This window comes from Eubalaena glacialis, chromosome 8 (assembly GCF_028564815.1).
Source record: "Eubalaena glacialis isolate mEubGla1 chromosome 8, mEubGla1.1.hap2.+ XY, whole genome shotgun sequence".
NCBI classification, from domain to species: domain Eukaryota; kingdom Metazoa; phylum Chordata; class Mammalia; order Artiodactyla; family Balaenidae; genus Eubalaena; species Eubalaena glacialis.
Window position 1 is genome coordinate 105,731,876 of NC_083723.1, and position 23,807 is coordinate 105,755,682.

General features: G+C 38.8%; 1 protein-coding gene across 4 annotated transcripts in view; it reads left to right on the top strand.

The window, feature by feature from the left end:
• The window catches only part of AHCYL2 (adenosylhomocysteinase like 2), a 172,692-nt gene that overhangs the window by 132,801 nt on the left and 16,084 nt on the right, over positions 1-23,807 (top strand). For all 4 annotated transcript variants that reach the window (XM_061198714.1, XM_061198715.1, XM_061198712.1 and 1 more), the window contains exons 5-11: positions 3,807-3,909; positions 5,877-5,971; positions 9,055-9,161; positions 10,622-10,738; positions 14,135-14,198; positions 14,680-14,768; positions 17,399-17,469. In XM_061198714.1, coding sequence (XP_061054697.1) covers positions 3,807-3,909; positions 5,877-5,971; positions 9,055-9,161; positions 10,622-10,738; positions 14,135-14,198; positions 14,680-14,768; positions 17,399-17,469 — 646 coding nt within the window. The remainder of the gene's footprint in view (positions 1-3,806; positions 3,910-5,876; positions 5,972-9,054; positions 9,162-10,621; positions 10,739-14,134; positions 14,199-14,679; positions 14,769-17,398; positions 17,470-23,807) is intronic.

Sequence of the window (23,807 nt, forward strand, 5' to 3'; positions counted from 1 at the left end):
CTAAACAGTAATGATTTAAAGTCGAGTTAAACCAGCTTCTGAGCTCTGTCCTCCTCCCACTTCTACCTGCCTTCACTTCTGCTTGAGCCCTAATAGCCAGCAGTCTTGACTCATAGTTCTTTAAATAGGTCTTATATTCTTGGTCCCAGTCACTTTTCTAGTTAATTTATATTGCTTTGTAGGTAAGTCTCAGTATCATTCTTTTGTTTGGCACATTGAGGAATCCTAGTTATAGAAATTCAGAAATTCTTTAAGGTGAAAATTAAAACAGGATAGAAAAAAATTGGATTGGATATGGAAAGGTAAAGAAATTAAGATATAAGAGTAGTTCTGCTGTGGCCTTAGACGAATTATGTGAGACAGTTAGCCTAGTGGAGTTGTTTGCATGTATTTTTTTTTTAATTAGAGCATATTTTTAATTAGAATTTTTATTTTGTATATAAATATTAGAAAATACAAATTTTTTAAAATGAAAATTATCAGTACCCAAAGTTAAGCACTGTCAGGAAATTTTAAAACAAACTTTTTCACCAAAGATTTATCCTTGTTAAAAGAGCTCTTAATCGAAGCAGTAGGGTGGTACATTACCTTCCTTTTTTTTTTTTTTAATATTTATTCATTTATTTATTTGCTGCATTGGGTCTTAGTTGCGGTATGTGGGATCTTCGTTGCAGTGTGCGGGATCTTTAGTTGCGGCATGTGGGATCTATTTAGTTGCGGCATGTGGGATCTTTTTAGTGGTGGCATGTGGGATCTAGTTCCCTGACCGGGGATTGAACCTGGGCCCCCTGCATTGGGAATGCAGAGTCTTAACCATTGGACCACCAGGGAAGTCCCTATACTACCTTCTTATAAAGAAGCCTATCTCCATCTTACATACTGAAGTGAAAGTAAGTCAGGATCAAATCAGTGGATTAAATTTATTTTAATAATTTTAAAAAATTTGAAATACACACAGATTTATAGAAAAGTTGCAAACACAGTACAGATAACTTTTTTTTCTGAATCATTGAAGATTAAGTTGCCAACCTTATGATGCTCCCACAAATAACTTAGTGTATATTTTCTACAAACAAGAACATTCTCCTGTCCAACCAGTACAGCCATTCAAAATTAGAAAATTAACATTGATTCATTATTGCCATCTAATCCTCAGGTCCCATTTGAGCTTCACTAATTGTCCCAATAATGCTTTTTGATAACCAAAGGATCCAGTCCATAGTTATGTGTCTCATTTAATTGTCATCTCTTTAGTCTCCTGCAGTGCTGGATAGTTCATCAGTCTTTCCTTGACTTTCATGACCTTGACACTTTGAAGATTATAGACAAATTATTCTGTAGTATGTCCTTAGTACGTAGAAAATGATGCTGTGCTTTTTTTTCGTTTAATCCTATCGGATGGCACTTGTTTTCAATTTGTCCCATAACTGATGTTCATTTTGATCCCTTGATGGAGGTGGTGTCTGCCAGACTTTTCTAGTGCAAAAGTTATTTTTCCCCTTTTGTAATTAATAAGTATTTTGTGAGGTAGTAATACGAAACTGTGTAAATATCCCATTCTTCATCAAACTTTCCATTTATTCATTCATTTATGTATTTTTATTTGTGTGGAGTCATTGTTTCCTATTTTATTTAATGAGTTATAATCCATTACTATCATTATTTATTATGATAAAAATTGTTCCAATTTTGGCCAAGAGGAACCCCTTAAGTCTTGCTTCTGTGCCTTGTCTCTTGACATATCCCTTTCTTTCTTTGAGCACTTCCTTGCTTCTGGTACAAGATGATCTAAGCTCATTTTGTACCTTCCCTGTCCTATCCCTGGAATCAGCCATTTCTCCAAGGAGCCCTGGTTCCTTTTCCTTTTAGTGGATCTGTACACTAGTGTGCTCTTTGCTATTGGGATATCATTGTTCCTGGATCCTCTTTCATTAATTTTCAAAAATAATTGCCCATTAACTCTTCATATATATCTTTTGCCCTGTTCTCTCCTTCTGTAAATTAGGCCATTGATAGTATCCCATAGATCTTAGATGCTCTCTTCTGATTTTTTCCCCCACTCTTTTTTCTTTCTGTATTTCAGTTTGGTGATTTCTATTGATCTATCTTCAAGTTCACTGATTCTATCCCTAGATATGCCCAGTCTGGTGATAAGCCTAATGAAAGAATTCTTAAATCTGATCCTTAAAAAAAAAAAAAAATTCTGACATTTCTATTTGACTTGTTTTTATAGTTTCCATCTCTCTGCTGAAATTCCCTACCTGTTCATGGATGTTGTCCATCTTTTTCACTACACCCCTTAGCATAAATATATTAATCATAGTTAATTGAAAGTTCCTGTCTGATCAAACATCTATCTCATCTCAGAGTCTGGTTCTCTTGAATACTTTCCTGACAATGGGTTGGGGTTTTTTTCACATTTTTTGGCGTGCCTTGCAATTTTACATTGAATGGTAGTATATTATTTTCCATTATTGTCATGAATTGGGCTGGATTTCAATTCTCTTGTTCCATACCAAAAGCTGCAAATTCCCCCAGGCTGGAGGGCTCTCGTACTCCTCAGTGTTTCCACTTCACCCTCGGGCTTTCAGCCGCTTCTGCACATGCTTGCCACAGGGGGGCTCTGTCTTCAAGTGCATGTCCCCGCTGCAGCACGCGACTGCTACTCCTTGTTTCCTGGAGCTAGGCTCAAGGTGAGGGCAAGTGGGGTTCTTAGATTTTCTGGTCCAGCCTCGGTGTTAGGCAGGCCTCTGTGAAGGTAGGACTTTTTCAGTGTTCCTGCCACTCCTCTCTGTAGCAGCCAAATTTTGCCTTGTATTGGTGGTAGGTCTTGAGCAGAGATATTTTCCTGTCCCTCCTGGAGAGGTAGCAGATTTTTACTTTGTATCAATGTAGGGTCCTGGGCCCAAGAGGATTTTCTGCTACTCCCACAGGAGCAGAGAGTTTTTGCTTCCACCCTTCCCCAGAAACAATGGCTCTTTGCCTGGTCCCTGGTGGCAGGCATAATTCCTGCTCCTCTTGCTACAGTTTAAGGCTTTTGCTTCCTATGAGAGAAGACTGTGGAGAAGTGCCGAGGTTTCATGCTTACCTTTGAGCACAGCCAATCAGCTCCCTGCCCCCAATCTTTCTTGTGAGCCCTGGTTGGAAGCCCCTGGAAAAGAGCTTGCATGTGAGTATGAACTCTCCTTGTGCCTGGGGCTACCAGAAGTTCCAAACTGATATACTTTCCCACACTCAGCCTTTACTAATTCATTAAAATTTTAGCTTATTTTTTCTTACCGTGATATATGGCAGCCACCCCTTCCTTCTGTGCTCTGACAAGGGTGAAACAGTGTTCCCGCTCTCCTTAAAGGGATTTGTTGCTCTTTGGAGTTCCTTGGTTGCATTATGACCTCAGCTCTTTGATGTACTCAAGAAAAGTTATGGTTTTGTAGATTATCCAGCTTTTTCTTGTTAAGGTAGAAGCTTCTCTTGCAGCTTTCTACATCCTAAGGAGAAGCAGAGCTATAAATTTGTGGTTTTTAAAAAGATGTTTGGCACTGAAAGCCTTGGTTTAATTAAATCTTACAGGGGGGCCCAATATGTTAAATGAGTAAAAGCATACAGCTCAGCTGGAGCCTTCCCCATGCCTACCCCGAACCCTTGCCCTTTTCTCAAAGTATTGAAGTTTCTGTAAAGCACAGTTTGAAAATCATGGGCGTTAGTTATTCCTAATGTACTTTCTCATTGTCAAATATATAAACTTAATCTCCTTGACCAGTTGTTTGGCCCATGCTTGCTCATCTCCTGCTTTCTCTTTAATATAGGTGCTTATGGAAACTCTGGGCGCTCTGGGGGCACAGTGCCGATGGGCTGCCTGCAATATCTATTCCACTCTCAATGAAGTGGCTGCTGCTCTAGCAGAAAATGGTAAGATCTTTTGTGTGTTCTCTTTGTCTTTGGCTAAAGTTTCCAAAAAGTTCCATTGTTTCAATAAATATCTGTAAGGAAAGTTGACATTTAAAGTTGTCTTGAAAGAAATATTCTTTTTTTTTTTTTTAGTTGAAGTATAGTTGATGTACAATGTTGTGTTAGTTTCAGGTATACAATAAAGTGATTCACTGTATATGTGTATATATATCTATATCTATATATCTATCTATATCTATATACCTATCTTTTTTCAATTCTTTTCCACTATAGATTATCATAAGATATTGAATGCAGTTCCCTATGCTATACAGTAAATCCTTGTTGTTTACCTATTTTATATATGGTAGTGTGTATCTGTTAATCTCCCCCTTCCCCTTTGGTAACCATAAGTTTGTTTTCTGTGTCTGTGAGTCTTTCTGTTTCGTAAATAAGTTCATTTATACTATTTTTTTAGATTCCGCATATAAGTGATATCATGTAATATTTGTCTTTCTCTGACTTACTTCACTTAGTATGATAATCTCTAGGTCCATCCATGTTGCTGCAAATGGCATTATTTCATTCTTTTTTGTGGCTGAGTAATATTCCATTGTATGTATACACCACATCTTCTTTATCCATTCATCTGTTGATGGACACTTAGATTGCTTACATGTCTTGGTGGGTCCCTGTTCTTGATGAGTTTGCCCTCTTTCTGGGCTTCTCATGTTAAATATGATCGAGGTAACTGTGTTGCTTTACAGTCACAAATATCTTCTTATGTCTAATATTCCATTATTAGTTAATGCTTTGCCTTGTCAGAGCACCAGTGAACATTATTCACTGTCTAAGGTCATATGGATTAGAAAAGAAAATGCTTCAGGCATAATTTTGTGGTCTGACTGGTTTTCAGCAGTTAATGTTTGGTGCTCTGCTTCAGTGGTAAACAGGACTTGACCTGGAAGATTAATATTTGATAACAACAACCACTGACACTTGAAGGACAAAAGAAATAGAGAAGTTTGGACTTTGCCAGTTCCTTGCCTTCACTCTCTGATAGCCCAACACAGATCAGGATACCAAACACTCGCTTCAGAGCTATTGAGAAATTCTGGGAAAGCTCTATAGTGCATGCATACCTCTCTTTTTGCAAGCACTTTGAGCGTTTTATTTGTTCTTTCATTTACAGTCATTCATTTGTAAAATTTTTATTAATGTATAAAATATGTATAGAAAGTACACATATATAAATATATAGTCCAATTAATTGTACATGTACATTCATTTCTCTTTTTTTTTTCAACAAATGCTTATTGACCTACTTTAAGGACAAATGAGAGTGTCTTTGCCCTCAGAATCTTCTATTGTGGTTAAGGAGAAAAGACACATATATAAATAATGATAATACAAGGGCGTATATGATAATGCCACAACAGATCATAAACCCGCATTTAGTATACCAACAAGGGGCTTATAAAAGTTCAGATTCCATGTGAGATCACTTTCAGCTGAGTTATAAGGCTTCCTTAGGAACATGATACTTAACTGGGCAATGAAGTGTAACAACATTTGAACAGAGGGAGAAGAGTGTAAGAGTTTTCCTGATGCAGAGGATGGGATGACTAAAGTATAGAAACAAGAAAGATCAAAATGTAGTTGGGAAATGATGAGAATTCCAGTTGGACTGGATGAAGAAGTACATATTTCTGGTTTCCTCTTTTTTGCCTTTGGTCATATTTTTAGCATCTGTCATACTCTTGGCCCTTTTGTTTGTCCTCTTTGGTCTAACAGGAGTGAAATGACCACCAAAAACAAAGGCGAGTATAAAAGGACTGAAGACAATACTAATCGTTGAAGAAAGTCAACCCAAGAAGTATAGCAGAACGAGAGAGCTTGGAATTGGGGAAAACCAGCATCTTCTTGCCAAAATTTAGGGTCAGCCCTTTTTCAGGCTTTAATGGTTTCTCTTTGTTCTCTTTTCTCAGGATTTCCTGTGTTTGCCTGGAAAGGAGAGTCAGAAGATGACTTCTGGTGGTGCATTGATAGATGTGTGAATGTGGAGGGCTGGCAGCCAAACATGGTGGGTTAGATCTCTGCCAACACAATTCTGTTGGGGCCTGGAGGTATAGAGAGGGAGAGTGTGGTCTGGGAGAGGGTTTCCCAACAGGAAGGAAGGCAAATGCTTCCTTTTCCATCTGATGTACCTGGGCTTCTGGCAGAACTAGATGCTTATGCTTAGGACATCCCAAGAATATTCAACCTCTTTATAGCCTCAAAGTGCTTTTCATTGTCAGTGCTGATCTCAGAAGCACTCATATTCATCAGCAACATTAAAATACTGCTCAGGGTTCACACATGACTGGTTAAAAAGTAAGATTAATGAGTTACCATCCCCTACCACTGCTTACCACCACCCCCTACCCCCCACCCACCCCGCCCGACAACATCAATGATTAAAGCACACACATGCACACACAGCTCCTATGGTACTTAGCTTTCTTTCTAGAATCACGTGCTAAATTTATAGTAAACCTGAAGGGATTCCAAGTTCAAATTTCTTCTCTTTATTCATTTCTCACCTGAAGAAAGATGAATAGGCAAAGTTTTGGGTTTTTAATTTTTGCTTAGTTTTTATTTTTGTTTCATTTTTTAAAAGATCAAGTGCTTGAAGGCTGAGAGCATATTAGATTCACAAGGGGAAGCAAAAAGCTTCACAAAGTACGAAGCACTCCTGCTTTGCAAACCTTTCTGCATATGGGTGAGAGGAGAAATTAGGGAATCAACTGAAACAAGAATCCTTGAAGCTCTAGTCCAACTATTGCTTACTGCTAAAGACTGCAGAGCAGGCTTCACCTGGGACACAGCAGAGAGAAGCAGCCTGTCTTTCTGGATTCTGTCACATTGCACCAAGTGTTGGTTTGAGGAAGCTGGGTTAAAACCTTCGTATCCTGAAAGGGAGGGAGGACTCGGCTATAAGATGAGTCAGCTCATTCCAGCGGAGTTTAACGGTGACAGAAGGGAGTGTGACTGACAGGTGCTAAAGAAGATATGCCAGGGGGGTTCTACTGGAAATAAAACATTAATTTTATAGTCATGAACATAGGAAGGACAGGGGATTGTACATGGCGAGCTTTTATAGACTGTAGAGCCAGCACACACTGCTGGAAAGGTTGACGAAGAGAGTAAGACAAGGGTAAGAACAACTGTGACCCCAGAAAACAGGATCCATATCTTTTTGGGTCCTGTCAAGGTCTAGTGCTTTTACTTGCTTGCCAACTTCAGGAAGATTCCCAGGTGACAATAATTTTCTGCAGTAGGACGACAGGGTGAGAATTATGGGCGACATTCATTAAATTAATATTAGGGATAGCAACTACCTGCCTGTATTCGATACCTGTGTTAAAAGGGAAAGGTGGACGAGAATACTGAAACTAAGACACAATCTTTTTTGTCTCTGATCTTTTGTGTGGCTAGGGATCAGAGGCTGCAAGGAAAAACTCCATGAGGGATTTCATACATGTAAAAAGGGAGAGAGAAACTCAGAGGAGCCTTTCTGTTTCTTAGGGAATCTGTTCTGAAGGTTTCTACTGGGAGAAAATGGAGCACTGTCTTATGGTATGGAGCAAGTGCAAGAGTTTTAATAAGAGTCCTGCCTTGGATCCCTGCTCTCAAATAAGGTTTAGTGGAATCAGAGAAAATAGATCAACAGCAAGAGCAGAAGTGGGAATTCCCTGGCTGTCCAGAGGTTTGGACTCGGCGCTCTCACTGCCAAGGGCCCGGGTTCAATCCCTGGTCAGGGAACTAAGATCCCACAAGCCGAGCGGTACGGCCAGAAAAAAAAAAAAAACAAGAGCAGAAGCAAAAAAGATCAGGTGGTAGACATGAGGTTGGAAATTTTGTGTACCCAGGGGTCCAGGATGGCATCTTTGGCACTTGTAGTAGAGTTGATAATTGATGGGACTGCAAAATGGGTGCTTGCCAGTGGAGGGCAGCTTAGTCCTGTGGGTCTTTCCAGGAGGGTGGGTGTAACAACTTGGAAAGTCCTGCCAAGCGTTTCTAACAGATAGGTGAAGGGCTGAAATGCCACAGCCTACTGCCTGATAGTATTCTAAGCTGGTCTTTCTTTAACTTATTTATAATTCAGAAACTTTCCTCTGCTGATGAAAGCTCCAGTGGGCACAGCATTGTGTTTATCTTTAATCCCAACCTGAAATAGTGATGAGCTATTCAGAGGCATGCTTGCACACCTACATGCTGCACGGTTCCCTAGTTATTTTTAATTTGGTTTATAGAGAGTGTGAGGCTGTGCTAGGCAAAACCCTACGGTGCTGCCTGATCATTTTGGGTAGGAGAGTGCCTGTACTTTGGGAGACGTAAAGGATTAACGAATACACATTTGTAAGCCATTGTTCTGGGAGGGAGACTAATTATCTGGCTTTATTTAAACTAAGCTTTTACTGATGATATTTAAAGTCCTGAATTCAACCAATATAAATACACTAATATCAAGTTTAGGCTTTCTGACTACCAACAGTACAGCCAAGAGCTAATGGTCTAGGTAATCACTTAAGCTATTAGTCCGTAAGAAAATCCTCATTGCGCTGCTGTATATTTTGATCCTAGCGGGTATGTCATTTGGGAAGGTCACTTGGCTGTGAGAATTACAGTTGGCCTTTCATTTCACTGTTTTTTTGTTTGTTTGTTTATTTATTTATTTATTTTGGACTGCATTGGATCTTTGTTGCTGCGCGCGGGCTTTCTCTAGTTGCGGCGAGTGGAGGCTACCCTTCATTGCGGTGCGCAGGCTTCTCATTGCGGTGGCTTCTCTTGTTGCGGAGCACGGGCTCTAGGCATGCGGGCTTCAGTAGTTGTGGCATGTGGGCTCAGTAGTTGTGGCTCGCGGGCTCTGGAGCGCAGGCTCAGTAGTTGTGATGCACGGGCTTAGCTCTTCCCCAGCATGTGGGATCTTCCCAGACCAGGCCTCGGACCCATGTCCCCTGCATTGGCAGGCGGATTCTTAACCAGTGTGCCACCAGGGAAGTCCCTCACTGGTTTTTTTTTCTTCAGTGTAACGACTGTTGGTCATTATACTGACTCTTAAGTTACTTTGCATAACCATTTGGGAAATTTGAAATATGACATTATTGATGCTTATTATTGCAGATCTTGGATGATGGAGGGGATCTTACTCACTGGATTTATAAGAAGTATCCCAACATGTTTAAGAAAATCAAGGGCATAGTGGAAGAGAGTGTTACTGGAGTCCACAGGTAAGATTTGACATGGGTATGCCTGGTTTTGTGCAGCCTGGACATATATTTTTTTTTTTTTTTTTACAAACTTTTATTTATTTATTTATTTATTTATTTATGGCTGCGTTGGATCTTTGTTGCTGTACGCAGGCTTTCTCTAGTTGCGGCGAGCGGGGGCTACTCTTTCATTGCAGTGCGTGGGCTTCTCATTGCAGTGGCTTCTCTTGTTGTGGAACACGGGCTCTAGGCACTCGGGCTTCAGTAGTTGTGGCACGTGGGCTCAGTAGTTGTGGCGCACGGGCTTAGTTGCTCTGCGGCATGTGGGATCTTCCCGGACCAGGGCTCGAACTTGTGTCCCCTGCATTGGCGGGCGGATTCTTAACCCCTGCGCCACCAGGGAAGCCCCTGGATATATATTCTTATAATCACATACTTATAGAATACATTATGTTAAAAATTGAAACCTGATCTGAAATGATGAGATATGAGTCTGCACACTTGTTTTTTAAATTAACAACACAAATAGCAAACTTAAAATAGTGAGGGAGGAGTAGCTAGGGGAATAAGTGTGGTCCTCATGTTTTCTAGTCATTGTAATACAATGACTGCTTGTCCTTTTTGGACGAATTCATTTATTCAACAGCTATTTATTGAACTTCTACAGTGAACCAGGAACTACTCTAAGAACCATGCTAGGGATCTAGCAGTGGGGAAAACAGACAAAAGCCTGGGCCCTCATAGAGCTTATGTTCCTACACAGAGAACAAGGATTTAGGGTTCTGTTTCTCAAATGAGCATTAATTCCCTGAGTAAAATTGTAACCATTTCTGTTTCCTGTTATTTACCCAGAAAGAACTGAAAGTATGAAAGTTTTAGGGAAGTAAATTCTGAATAAGCCACCATACTGCTTCAATATACTGTGATCTTTTTGAATGTACAAAACTATGGATTGTCCCATATTTTCAAACTTTTAGAAAGGGATGAATTTTGAATAAAACACCTGATTCTAATTTTTAGTTGACTCAGTTTAAATAAAACCCCTATATACAGATATACATATTTATAGGTATACGAAGTTATAAAATTGAGACTATTGGAAAGTTAAACTATTTGAAAGTTAAAATTTTTGCATTAGAGTAGTGGGATTAAAATAGTACTTAAAGTTTCTCTTTTTATAATTAAAAAGGGAAATAAAACTAATAAGCAATTAAAAATTTTACATTTTAATGCTTAAAATTTAGTGGTGGGTCAAAGATTTTCCCCACGTGCCTTTTGATTAATATCTTTATTTCTAAGCTGTATACAGATTCTGGAAAGGTATTCTTTATTTCTCTGTATACACCTTATAGGATGAAACTAGTTGTGTCTCAGGCTCTCATGCCTACTCAATTAACTTATTTGTGAAATTTGATATGAAACTGATGGTAGATTGAAATATCTCATTGTTTTATGTTCTTCTTGATTTCCTTCATCCTCAGGCTGTACCAGCTATCCAAAGCTGGGAAGCTATGTGTTCCAGCCATGAATGTCAATGACTCAGTCACCAAACAGAAATTTGACAACCTCTACTGTTGCCGTGAATCAATTCTTGATGGGTAATGTTTTGTTATCTTTGGGATGAACTCGAGTTGTTGAATTGAGGTTCTAAATTTTTTGGTTTTGGTTATTTCTAGAAATGATTCGTGTAGCACCTCTGGATCTATTACTACATCATACTCAATATTTTGTAACCCAAAACTACCATTGCTGTCACTGTTACATCACACTCAATATTTTATGACCCAGAGCTACCATTGCTATTACTATTTCAAGCAAATCTATTTTACTTAAAAAGTCAGACCAGCCCCTATCTATTGGTGGCAGAGTTTTTACTTTGTCACCCTATCAGGCCTGGGAGTCAGTAACTAAAGTCATTATAAATAAGTAAGTATCTTTGATGGTTTAGGAAAAGGTTCCTGGTATTTCTCTTCCAGGTTATGTTGTCAGTTCTTAAGCTCCAACTATCATACAATTCTCTGGCCATCTGGAAAGTTGTGGTGAGCACAAGGTTACTTCCCAGTGGCATTTGTAGTTTTTCAAATCTGTAAGGACTGCAAGTCTGACAAAATCTACTTAGATATAATATACCAAAAACTGTGTTCGTCCAGTGCCCAGTTTCTGTTTCTACACTTGTGTCCTGAAATTCCTTCATTCTTGCTGGGAGGACTCAGTAATTCCCTATGTGAAACCATTAAGTTGGTTTAGAATATTGCCAAGCCAAATGGTTTCCATCATGTATTAGTTAATGGAAAAGTGAAGAAAGGGCCTGTGGGCTACATTACTAGTCTGAACCCCAGGCAATTTGCAACACCACAGGCACTGGAGCAAGAAGGACTTTGGTTTAACAATTGGCTCTATCATTTATTAACTCTAAGACCTCAGACTAGTTATTTAACCTCTCTGTGCCTATTTCCTCATCTGTAGAATGGTGACAGTAAGACCTATCTCATAGAGTTATTGTGAGGATTAAATGAGATAAGGTATGAATCCTGGGGATCAATGTTAGTTCCCTTGCCCTTCTTTCTAGAACCCTATATAGTAAGTTTAGGATTGAGTTAGATCTTATAAGAAGACTTTTACTTTGAAATCTTTTTTTTTTTTTGCGGGGTGGAGGGGGGTGTTCAATGCAAATTCAAACTATTTTTAATTATTACTCCTATAGAGTCAGTAGTATTATCAGATAGATTGGACATTTGAGTGAATCCTTACTCCATCAGGCTGTTTACAGACTGTCCCTAGTTCTGTCCACATATAACTGTTATTGTGATGCACAGCTTTGCACCTGATGATAATGATTTGGATATATACTCATAAAAATATTTACTCATCCACAACTGTTTCTTATAGATTTTTCAACTCCCAAATCTGTGAGCCTAAAATCTGCCTATATTTAGTAAAAGATGCATGAAGGTATCTCTACTAGCTCATAAACATGGACAGAGTCCCTCCTAAGCAGTGTTTACCCTGTGGATAAGAAAGATACTTTAACGTCAGAAATGTATGAAAGTGAAAGTAAGATGGAAGCAGTAGAGCTGGAGTTAAAGTTAATAAAGAAATAAGAAAACATCACCCATCTACTGGCAACCTGCTGAGTGGTAGTAAGAGCTTGTTGGCATTTTCAGATGGTGAAAAACTTTCCAATTGGGTCATGGGCAGTTGCTCTTCTCAGAGGAGTTGAGATGTGACTGGGCGCGTTCAGCGTGGTACGGCCGTAGACTCAGGAGTTGAGAGTAGGAGAAGTTAAAGAAGAGGCAAAGTATGCTCCAGGGAAGGCTGCAAAATAGAGAGTCCATATGAGGAAGGGATTAGGGATTGAGCTTCTGTAGCTCTGAGCTGGTTGCACACTGCACCATAAGCTATGAGGGAATGGCCCCACTCAGTCCTAGAGGACACTTCTGTAATTGGTCTGCAATGCCAAAAAGCAAGGCAGGTGCAGCCTTATGGAGACTGAGGAAGGAAGACTTGGTAGGAAGAAAAAGGATATCCCAGATAGGATTTTTAGATCATAAAACAGATCATATTTCAGGAACTCTTCTAGAGAGTTCTGGGGCTAGAAGAATTAGAGAGAAGTCAGAGACTTGGCATGACTCTTATACACCGCCAGACAGCTTACACTCACATCCCCAAAAGTCCTTCCTTGACGGAGGTCTTTTCTATCCTTTATTCTTGAACCTTGAGGCAGATCTGGGTCCCTCAGATCACAAGGAAATCACTGCCTAACTGGAATCCATCCTGGTCTGTCAGCCTATCATTTGCAGAGTAGTGGTGTTGATGAAGTTTCCCTTCCATCACACAGTCATTTGTAGTCACAAAGAGAGAGTCATCTTCCTTTGGGAGGAGAGTCAGAAAGGCTTGTGGGTAGTCAAAGCAAAGGAGGCTCAGAAATATGATTATTGATTTCCTTGCTGTGCTGAGCCAGTCAAGGACCATTCTAAGCCATGGCTTTTGAGTATGGTGGTAGCCCAGCCAGACTTACCCTCTTCACTCAACAGAAACTGCCTCTGCACTTAATTGATATTTATTGAGTTTCATTGGAGTTCATGGAGTTATACTAGTTCCTAGTGAGTGGAGTTGTCAAATCATTAAAAAGATAGGATTTCTACTTTGCCTTTGGGGCATTTATAGACTTTTCAGCAGGAGAGGTTAACAGATGAGTAGAAAGACCTACAAATATTTGTCGGAACCGTCTGTCTCAGAATGGCAGGTTTTAGTTGAAGTTTCTTCTGCCTAGCCAGGGCTTCCTAGAGAAGGGAGACCAACTGACCCTACAGAGAAACCAGAAACTGCGCCTACAACTTCTTCCAAGAGACCTTGAAAACAGTAAGGACCTTTATTCTAGCTTCATAGAGAATCAGGGACAAAGAGGTAGAACATGTCTGAGGAGGACTCAGCCCAGAAAACTCACTACCTCATGTAGTCAGTGTTGGTGTGTTTCAAGGCTCTTCTCCACCTTGTTGCCCATTACCCTCCCTGGTGAATTAATGTGGGACCTATTGGCAATTTTGATACTACTAAATGTAGGACTCATTTATCAGCGTTATGTTTTATGGGTCTAACTCAATAAGCTACAACATTCACATTAAGCCAGAGCTTTGTCACCTCCTAAATAAAAATTACATTTATGTTTAAAAGTTACTTTGTGGTCTATAGCTTCTTCCCTTCTGTACCACTCCCAAAACAAGGGGAACAAAAAGAAAAAAGGCCTCACGTAGAGATGGAATTGATTGGATAGCATGGATAAGAAAATACATATTTTATTGAACTTTTCTTTCTAGTCATTAAATAGTTTCTCTAGGATAGAAACCAGGCTTGCTTTCAACATTAAAAAACAAAACAAAACAAAACCCAAAACCAAAAAAAAAAACAAAACCCAAACATGAAAACAAAGGGGCTCAATCTAATCTCAAGGGAGAAACAAGAGATTTTTCTGATTTAATTTTTTTCCCCCGTAGACTTAAAAGAACAACAGACATGATGTTTGGTGGGAAGCAGGTGGTGGTCTGTGGCTATGGAGAGGTAAGGTTTAACCTTTCAATTATTAGGTGTTTAAAATGTATTTTGCTGAAATATACTAGAATTTTTCACTTGTATGGACATAAAAGTACATTCATTTACCACTTTAAATGGGAAAAAAGTAACTTCAGAGGCCCTCTGGTTAAAGTACAATCTTTCTTTTTCCCTTTGCATTTTTGCTATTTTTTCTTTAAGTTGATTTTCTGACTGTTCCAGTGCACTGTTTGTGATGTTCTTTTAGCTTGTGTTTTGATTATAAATCGTTGAGTGTGGGTGTTCTTATGCACATGCATGTGCTAAGCAGCGTTTAGGAGTTTGTTTATGAACTGCATTCATTTTATTTTTTTCTTATTTTTCCCTAAGCGTGAATCTATTCAGTGAAATTCCTTTTGGGGGCGGAAAGGGGGGTACACTTTACCAGAAGCTTTGAGAAACTGTTTTCTTTGTGACTTTCCTTATTATGTGTACTTTCTCCTCTCTTCAGGTGGGGAAGGGTTGCTGTGCTGCCTTAAAAGCTATGGGCTCCATTGTGTATGTAACTGAGATTGACCCCATCTGTGCTCTTCAAGCCTGGTAAGCATACAAAAGGAGATTTGCTTTTTCCTCTCACCACTGTCTAACATATGATCTTCTAACTGCCTCCAAAGAATGGCCTAGTTAATGCCACATTTCATCTTAGAGGGGCCTAGGTCCTGAGAAGCTGCCCAGATCCTGAGAGGCTGCTATTAACTGTAAGCGCCTGTCTTTCAAAGATCTAGGAGCTCTGCTCTGAGAGAGCAGAGACTGTCAGAAGCTACAATTTAGAACTCCTGTGGAAATAGTAACAGGGGTCGCCTTGAGCCAGAGAGCAAGTAGCCTCTTATCAGCTCCACATGCCATCCTTCTCCCTTTGAAAACAATGATCAAAAAAGACATAGGCTGGCATCAGATCCTTTCTGAAGTGATGCACTGTAATCAGGAGGAAATATCAGACAAATCTAAATGAAGGATAAACTCTACTAACTCTTACTGAAGGGTATATAGGAGTTGTTTATACTATTCCTATAATTCTTAAGTTTGAAATGATTCCAAAATTAAAAGTTTAAAAAAAAATAGTTCCTTTCCCATCTAAAAATGTGGGTAATCTTATCTACTTCAATTGTGAAAGTTCAGAAAATAATGATATAATTATTACATATGATTATACATTATATAATAAATATATAATTATGTAAAGTATAGAGGTGCTGTCACATAATAAATGCTCACTAAGTGGTAGCCATTATTAAAATTGTCTCTTGCCACCCTCAGCAGGATAAAATACCACTGTCCCTGAAAACTACTGCAAAGTCCCCGTGTCTGTAGCCTGAATAACCCACCCAGTCTTTACCATTAACCCTCCAGAGGAAGGCACCCAGCATAGATGAGGCATGGCATAAAGATGTTTCCGTAACCATTTTCTCCTGTCCTACCATTCCCCACACACCGTAGCCATCAACACACAGTTTTCCCCAACAGAGTTGTTGGCTTTGTCTGAGTCAGGGCTCCAGCACACGAAGGGAACTATCACCATTCTAGCACTTTTTCAGGGTTCTTTAGAGAAACCTGAATGTGCTTTAATATTGACTGAGGTACTGATTCAAACTATCTTATAAATGTGAACTGATCACTTATTCTATGTTAGGTACTGTGCTCTGTGCTGAGGATGAAAGATGAGTAGATGAATGAGACAAGGTCCCTGCTTTTAGAAGCACACAGACAAATAACCTCTGTGCAGTGTAGTAAGTGCTGTGATAGAGATAAACAGCACATGCTTCTGTAGGAGCACAAAGGAGGAATATCTAACTAAAGAGCAGGGCGGTGAGGGTAGAAAGAGGTGTCAATGGAGCTGAGTCTTAAAACTTATTTAAGTGACTTCTTAGTCTGGAAGTAAGTTTCAGGTACAGGGAACATATGCAAGGTCACCTAGGAAGGAGAGAGCACGGCATGTTTATATTTAAGAAGCTGGAAGTGTTTTAATGGAGCTGGCCGATAGGATAAATTTGGGGGAGTGGTAATACCTGAGTAGGAATCATATGTCAGTATAATATATCAACATAAGTATTTGGGTCTTAGCCTGATACCAGACAATGTCACCGAAGTATTTTAAGCAAGGAAGTGACATGAGCCAGATGGCATTTCAGGAAGTCACTCTGCAAAATGAATTAGAGAGACATAAACCTAGAGGCGATGAGATGGGGCCAGGGGCTACTACAGCAAGAAATAATAAGACCTGAACATCAGGCCTGCACGTATAGAAAAGAGGGGATAGATTAAGAATTAAGATTTTAAGGAATTAAGGAAAAAGAATCAACCAGATTTGGTGACAATTTTAATTAGGGAGAGGCAGTAGGCTAGGACATTCTAGTTTATTTGACTCGCAGAGCTGGGTGAACAGTAATGTTGTTGATTAAGATAGAAAATATAGAAGAAGAGAAACAGGATTGGTGGTGTGGGTAAAATAATCAGTCTGTTTTCAAGCACAATAAGTTTGAGGTCCTTGTGGGACATGAGGAGGAGCTATCCAGTAGATAATTTGATCTATGGCTCTGAAGCTTTGGAGAGATCTAAGCTAAGGATGTTATTGTGCAAATCAGCCACCTGTGAGGCATCATTTGTAGCCAAGGGAAAGGAATGGATAAGTGCCAGAAGAATAGAGAAAAGAGTACCCTACAGAGTACCAACATTTAAAGGTTGACTGAGATCGAGAAGGAGCAATCAAAAAAGTAAGAAAACCAAGAGAAAACGGTATCATGGACTCCAAGAGTATAGAGCCTTAAGAATGCAAATAATGTTTAATGTAGCAGAGGATATCAAGTAATATTAGAGTCTAATAAAAAATTGTTTTTGGCATTCAGGAGATCATCGATGATCTTGGGGAGAGCAATTTCAATGGGGTAGTAGGTTCAGGTAAAATGACACTTTCTAGAAACTTGATTGGGGTTTCATGGTTAACCCTGCCTCCCTAGTATCAGGAAGAATTAGGTCCCAGTGTTAGAAAGAACCTTTTATTTCTGTCCTGTATGAACTAAGGAAAGAGTCTGAATTTTTCACTAAGAATAGTCCAGCTGTATCAAAAAGTGATGTAGGTACCAAAGCAACTTGGGTAATAGCTTTTGAGGTTATGTGGCAGAAGGCTCCCCAGCTGCTTTTTTAGGTTAATTGATCATGCTTTATTTCTACAGTATGGATGGATTTCGACTGGTGAAATTAAATGAGGTCATCCGACAAGTGGATATTGTTATTACCTGTACAGGTATGATTATGACATATAAGGTGGGGTGGCACTTGGGAATGCTTTCATGGAACAAGTGAAAAATGACTGGAAATGTTCTGAACAAAACCAAACTCTAAAAGCCAGAGATAGTAGTCCACAAAACCAATCTTTCACATTCTTCCTACCTCTTTAGAACTCTGACCAAAAGTATACCATTAGGTCATCCCTAGAGGAAAGTTTCTCTCTAGTCTTTTTAACTGTTCCATATCTCCGTCCATCCTCAGCTACCTAGGACATGGCTACCAGTGAGTTTTATTTGGGAAGCTAGATCTTAAATTTGTACATTTTTTAAAATTTTACTTCCAAAAGTGATGTGTATTTCTCTCTAGTCCCTGTAATTAAAGCAAGGCTAGAGCAAAATTCTTTGTAGTTAGAGAAAGTGGAAAAGGTAGTTGTGTTAATTCCCAAAGAGGTAGATTTTGAGTTTTAGAGAGGAATATGCAGATATGGCTACTTTCCTTGGACTGAGATATTTTATCTTTATGTTAGAACCATAAGCCATTGGAATATTGGGTTTATTTTATAATTCTATTTTAAAGGAGGAAAATCAGAATATTTAAGAATAAAACTATTATTTGTAGTCTCAAGGAGAGCTGGGGGCAAAGAGGGACTATAAGAAACTGTCCTTGGGGCTTCCCTGGTGGCACAGTGGTTAAGAATCTGCCTGCCAATGCAGGGGGCGTGGGTTCGATCCCTGGTCCGGGAAGATCCCACATGCCACGGAACGACTAACCCCGTGCGCCACAACTACTGAGCCTGTACTCTAGGGCTCACGAGCCACAACTATTGAGCCCATGTGCCACAGCTACTGAAGCCCGTGTGCCCTAGAGCCCATGCTCTGTAACAAGAGAAGCCACCGCAATGAGAAGCCCACACGCCAGAACGAAGAGTAGCCCCTGCTCACCACAACTAGAGAAAGCCTGCCCACAGCAACGAAGACCCAACGCAGCCAAAAATAAATAAATATATTTATTTAAAAAAAAAAAGAAAAAAGAAACTGTTCTTGTTTCACATCAATCCTTCGATCTCTTTTTTTGTAAGTAGCTTTATTGAGATATAATTCACTTACCATATACATTTTACCCATTTTAAGTGTATAATTCAATGTTTTCTAGCAAATTCACAAGGTCATACAACCAAGACAATCAAATTTTTTTATTGAGATGTAATTTACATACCATAAAAGTCACTCTTTTAAAGTATACAGTTCATACAGTTCTGCAGCCTGTGGAAGGAAAACCACATTCACAGAAAGACAGACAAGATGAAAAGGCAGAGGACTTTCTACCAGATGAAGGAACAAGATAAAACCCCAGAAAAACAACTAAATGAAGTGGAGATAGGCAACCTTCCAGAAAAAGAATTCAGAATAATGATAGTGAAGATGATCCAGGACCTTGGAAAAAGAATGGAGGCAAAGATCAAGAAGATGCAAGAAATGTTTAACAAAGACCTAGAAGAATTAAAGAACAAAGACCTAGCAGAATTAAAGAACAAACAAACAGAGATGAACAATACAATAACTGAAATGAAAAATACACTAGAAGGAATCAATAGCAGAATAACTGAGGCAGAAGAACAGATAAGTGACCTGGAAGACAGAATGGTGGAATTCACTGCCGCAGAACAGAATAAAGAAAAAAGAATGAAAAGAAATGAAGACAGCCTAAGAGACCTTTGGGACAACATTAAACGCAACAACATTCGCATTATAGGGGTCCCAGAAGGAGAAGAGAGAGAGAAAGGACCCAAGAAAATATTTGAAGAGATTGTAGTCGAAAACTTCCCTAACATGGGAAAGGAAACAGCCACCCAAGTTCATGAAGCACAGAGAGTCCCAGGCAGGATAAACCCAAGGAGAAACACGCCGAGACACATAGCAATCAGACTGACAAAAATTAAAGACAAAGAAAAATTATTGAAAGCAACAAGGGAAAAATGACAAATAACATACAAGGGAACTCCCATAAAGTTAACAGCTGATTTCTCAGCAGAAACTCTACAAGCCAGAAGGGAGTGGCATGATATATTTAAAGTGATGAAAGGGAAGAACCTACAACCAAGATTACTCTACCTGGCAAGGATCTCATTCAGATTCGACAGAGAAATCAAAAGCTTTACAGACAAGCAAAAGCTAAGAGAATTCAGCACCACCAAACCAGCTCTACAACAAATGCTGAAGGAACTTCTCTAAGTGGGAAACACAAGAGGAGAAAAGGACCTACAAAAACAAATCCATAACAATTTAGAAAACAGTAATAAGAACATACATATCGATAATTACCTTAAACGTGAATGGATTAAATGCTCCAACCAAAAGACACAGGCTTGCTGAATGGATACAAAAATAAGACCCATATATATTCTGTCTACAAGAGACCCACTTCAGACCTAGGGACACATACAGACTGAAAGTGAGGGATTGGAAAAAGATATTCCATGCAAATGGAAATCAAAAGAAAGCTGGAGTAGCAATGCTCTTAACAGATAAAATAGACTTTAAAATAAAGAATGTTACAAGAGACAAGGAAGGACACTACATAATGATCAAGGGATCAATCCAAGAAGAAGATATAACAATTATAAATATATATGCACCCAACATAGGAGCACCTCAATACATAAGGCAACTGCTAACAGCTATAAAAGAGGAAATCAACAGTAACACAATAAGAGTGGGGGACTTTAACACCTCACTTAAACCAATGGACAGATCATCCAGACAGAAAATTAATAAGGAAAAACAAACTTTAAATGACACAGTAGACCAGCTAGATTTAATTGATATTTATAGGACATTCCATCCAAAAACAGCAGATTACACTTTCTTCTCAAGTGTGCAGGGAACATTCTCCAGAATAGATCACATCCTGGGTCCCAATTCAAGCCTCAGTAAACTTAAGAAAATTGAAATCATATCAAGCATCTTTTCTGACCACAACGCTATGAGATTAGAAATCAGTTACAGGGAAAAAAATGTAAAAAACACAAACACATGGAGGCTAAACAATATGTTACTAAATAACCAAGAGATCGCTTAAGAAATCAAAGAGGAAATCAAAAAATACCTAGAGACAAATGACAAAACACGACGATCCAAAAACCTATGGGATGCAGCAAAAGCAGTTTTAAGAGGGAAGTTTATAGCAATACAAGCCTACCTCAAAAAACAAGAAAAATCTCAAATAAACAATATAACCTTACACCTAAAGGAACTAGGGAAAGAAGAACAAACAAAACCCAAAGTTAGTACAGGAAATCATAAAGATCAGAGCAGAAATAAATGAAATAGAAACAAAGAAAACAATAGCAAAGATCAATAAAACTAAAAGCTGGTTCTTTGAGAAGATAAACAAAATTGATAAACCTTTAGCCAGACTCATCAAGAAAAAGAGGGAGAGGACTCAAATCAATAAAATTAGAAATGAAAAAGGAGAAGTTACAACGGACACCACAGAAATACAAAGCATCCTAAGAGACTACTATAAGCAACTCTATGCCAATAAAATGGACAACCTGGAAGAAATGGACAAATTCTTAGAAAGGTATAACCTTCCAAGACTGAACCAGGAAGAAATAGAAAATATGAACAGACCAATCACAAGTAATGAAATTGAAACTGTGATTTAAAATCTTCCAACAAACAGAAGTCCAGGACCAGATGGCTTCACGGGTGAATTCTATCAGACATTTAGAGAAGAGCTAACACCCATCCTTCTCAAACTCTTCCAAAAAATTGCAGAGGAAGGAACACTCCCAAACTCATTCTATGAGGCCACCATCACCCTGATACCAAAACCAGACAAAGATACCACAAAAAAAGAAAATTACAGACCAATATCACTGATGAATATAGATGCAAAAATCCTCAACAAAATACTAGCAAACAGAATCCAACAACACATTAAAAGGATCATACACCATGATCAAGTGGGATTTATCCCAAGGATGCAAGGATTCTTCAATATATGTAAATCAATCAATGTGATACACCATATTAACAAACTGAAGAATAAAAACCATATGATCATCTCAATAGATGCAGAAAAAGCTTATGACAAAATTCAACACCCATGTATGATAAAAACTCTCCAGAAAGTGGGCAGAGAGGGAACCTACCTCAACATAATAAAGGCCATATACGACAAACCCACAGCCAACATCATTCTCAATGGTGAAAAACTGAAAAAATTTCCTCTAAGATCAGGAACAAGGCAAGGATGTCCACTCTCACCACTATTATTCAACATAGTTTTGAAAGTCCTAGCCACGGCAATCAGAGAAGAAAAAGAAATAAAAGGAATACAAATTGGAAAAGAAGAAGTAAAACTGTCACTGTTTGCAGATGACATGATACTATACATAGAGAATCCTAAAGATGCCACCAGATAACTACTAGAGCTAATCAATGAATTTGGCAAAGTCACAGGATACAAAATTAATGCACAGAAATCTCTTGCATTCCTATACACTAACAACGAAAGATCAGAAAGAGAAATTAAGGAAGCAATCCCATTCACCATTGCAACAAAAAGAATAAAATACCTAGGAATAAACCTACCTAAGGAGGTAAAAGACCTGACTCAGAAAACTATAAGACACTCATGAAAGAAATCAAAGATGACACAAACAGATGGAGAGATATACCGTGTTCTTGGATTGGTGGAATCAATATTGTGTAAATGACTACACTACCCAAAGCAATCTACAGATTCAATGCAATCCCTATCAAATTACCAGTGGCATTTTTTACAGAACTAGAACAAAAAAATCTTAAAATTTGTATGGAGACACAAAAGACCCCGAATAGCCAAAGCAGTCTTGAGGGAAAAAAACGGAGCTGGAGGAATCAGACTTTCTGACTTCAGACTATACTACAAAGCTACAGTAATCAAGACAATATGGTACTGGCACAAAAACAGAAATATAGATCAATGAAACAGGATAGAAAGCCCAGAGATAAACCCACGCACCTATGGTCAACTAATCTGTGACAAAGGAGGCAAGGATATACAATGGAGAAAAGAGAGTCTCTTTAATAAGTGGTGCTGGGAAAACTGGACAGCTACATGTAAAAGAATGAAATTAGAACACTCCCAACACCATACACAAAAATAAACTCAAAATGGATCAGAGACCTAAATGTAAGACTGGACACTATAAAACTCTTAGAGGAAAACATAGGAAGAACACTCTTTGACATAAGTCACAGCAAGATCTTTTTTGATCCACCTCCTAGAGTAATGGAAATAAAATCAAAAATAAACAAATGGGACCTAATGAAACTTAAAGGCTTTTGCAAAGCAAAGGAAAGTACAAACAAGACGAAAAGACAACCCTCAGAATGGGAGAAGATATTTGCAAATGAATCAACGGACAAAGGATTAATCTTCAAAATATATAAACAGCTCATGCAGCTCAATATTAAAAAAACAAACAACCCAATCCAAAAATGGGCAGAAGACCTAAATAGACATTTCTCCAAAGAAGACATACAGATTGCCAAGAAGCACATGAAAAGCTGCTCAACATCACTAATTATTAGAGAAATGCAAATCAAAACTACAGTGAGGTATCACCTCACACCAGTTAGAATGGGCATCATCAGAAAATATACACACAACAAATGCTGGAGAGGGTGTGGAGAAAAGGGAACCCTCTTGCACTGTTGGTGGGAATGTAAATTGATACAGCCACTATGGAGAACAGTATGGAGGTTCCTTAAAAAACTAAAAATAGAATTACCATATGACCCAGCAATCCCACTACTGGGCATATACCCAGAGAAAACTATAATTCAAAAAGACACATGCACCCCAATGTTCATTGCAGCACTATTTACAATAGCCAGGTCATGGAAGCAACCTAAATGCCCATCGACAGACGAATGGATAAAGAAGATGTGGTACATATATACAGTGGAAAATTACTTAGCCATAAAAGGAATGAAATTGAGTCATTTGTTGAGATGTGGATGGATCTAGAGACTGTCATACAGAGTGAAGTAAGTCAGAAAGAGAAAAACAAATATCGTATATTAACGCATGTATGTGGAACCTAGAAAAATGGTACAGATGAACCGGTTTGCAGGGCAGAAATTGAGACACAGATGTAGAGAACAAACGTATGGACACCAAGGGGGGAAAACCGCGGTGGGATGGGGATGGTGGTGTGCTGAATTGGGCGATTGGGATTGACATGTATACACTGATATGTATAAAATTGATGACTAAGAAGAACCTGCAGTATAAACAAACAAACAAAAAAAAACAAAAAAGACACATGCACTCCAATGTTCATTGCAGCACTGTTTGCAA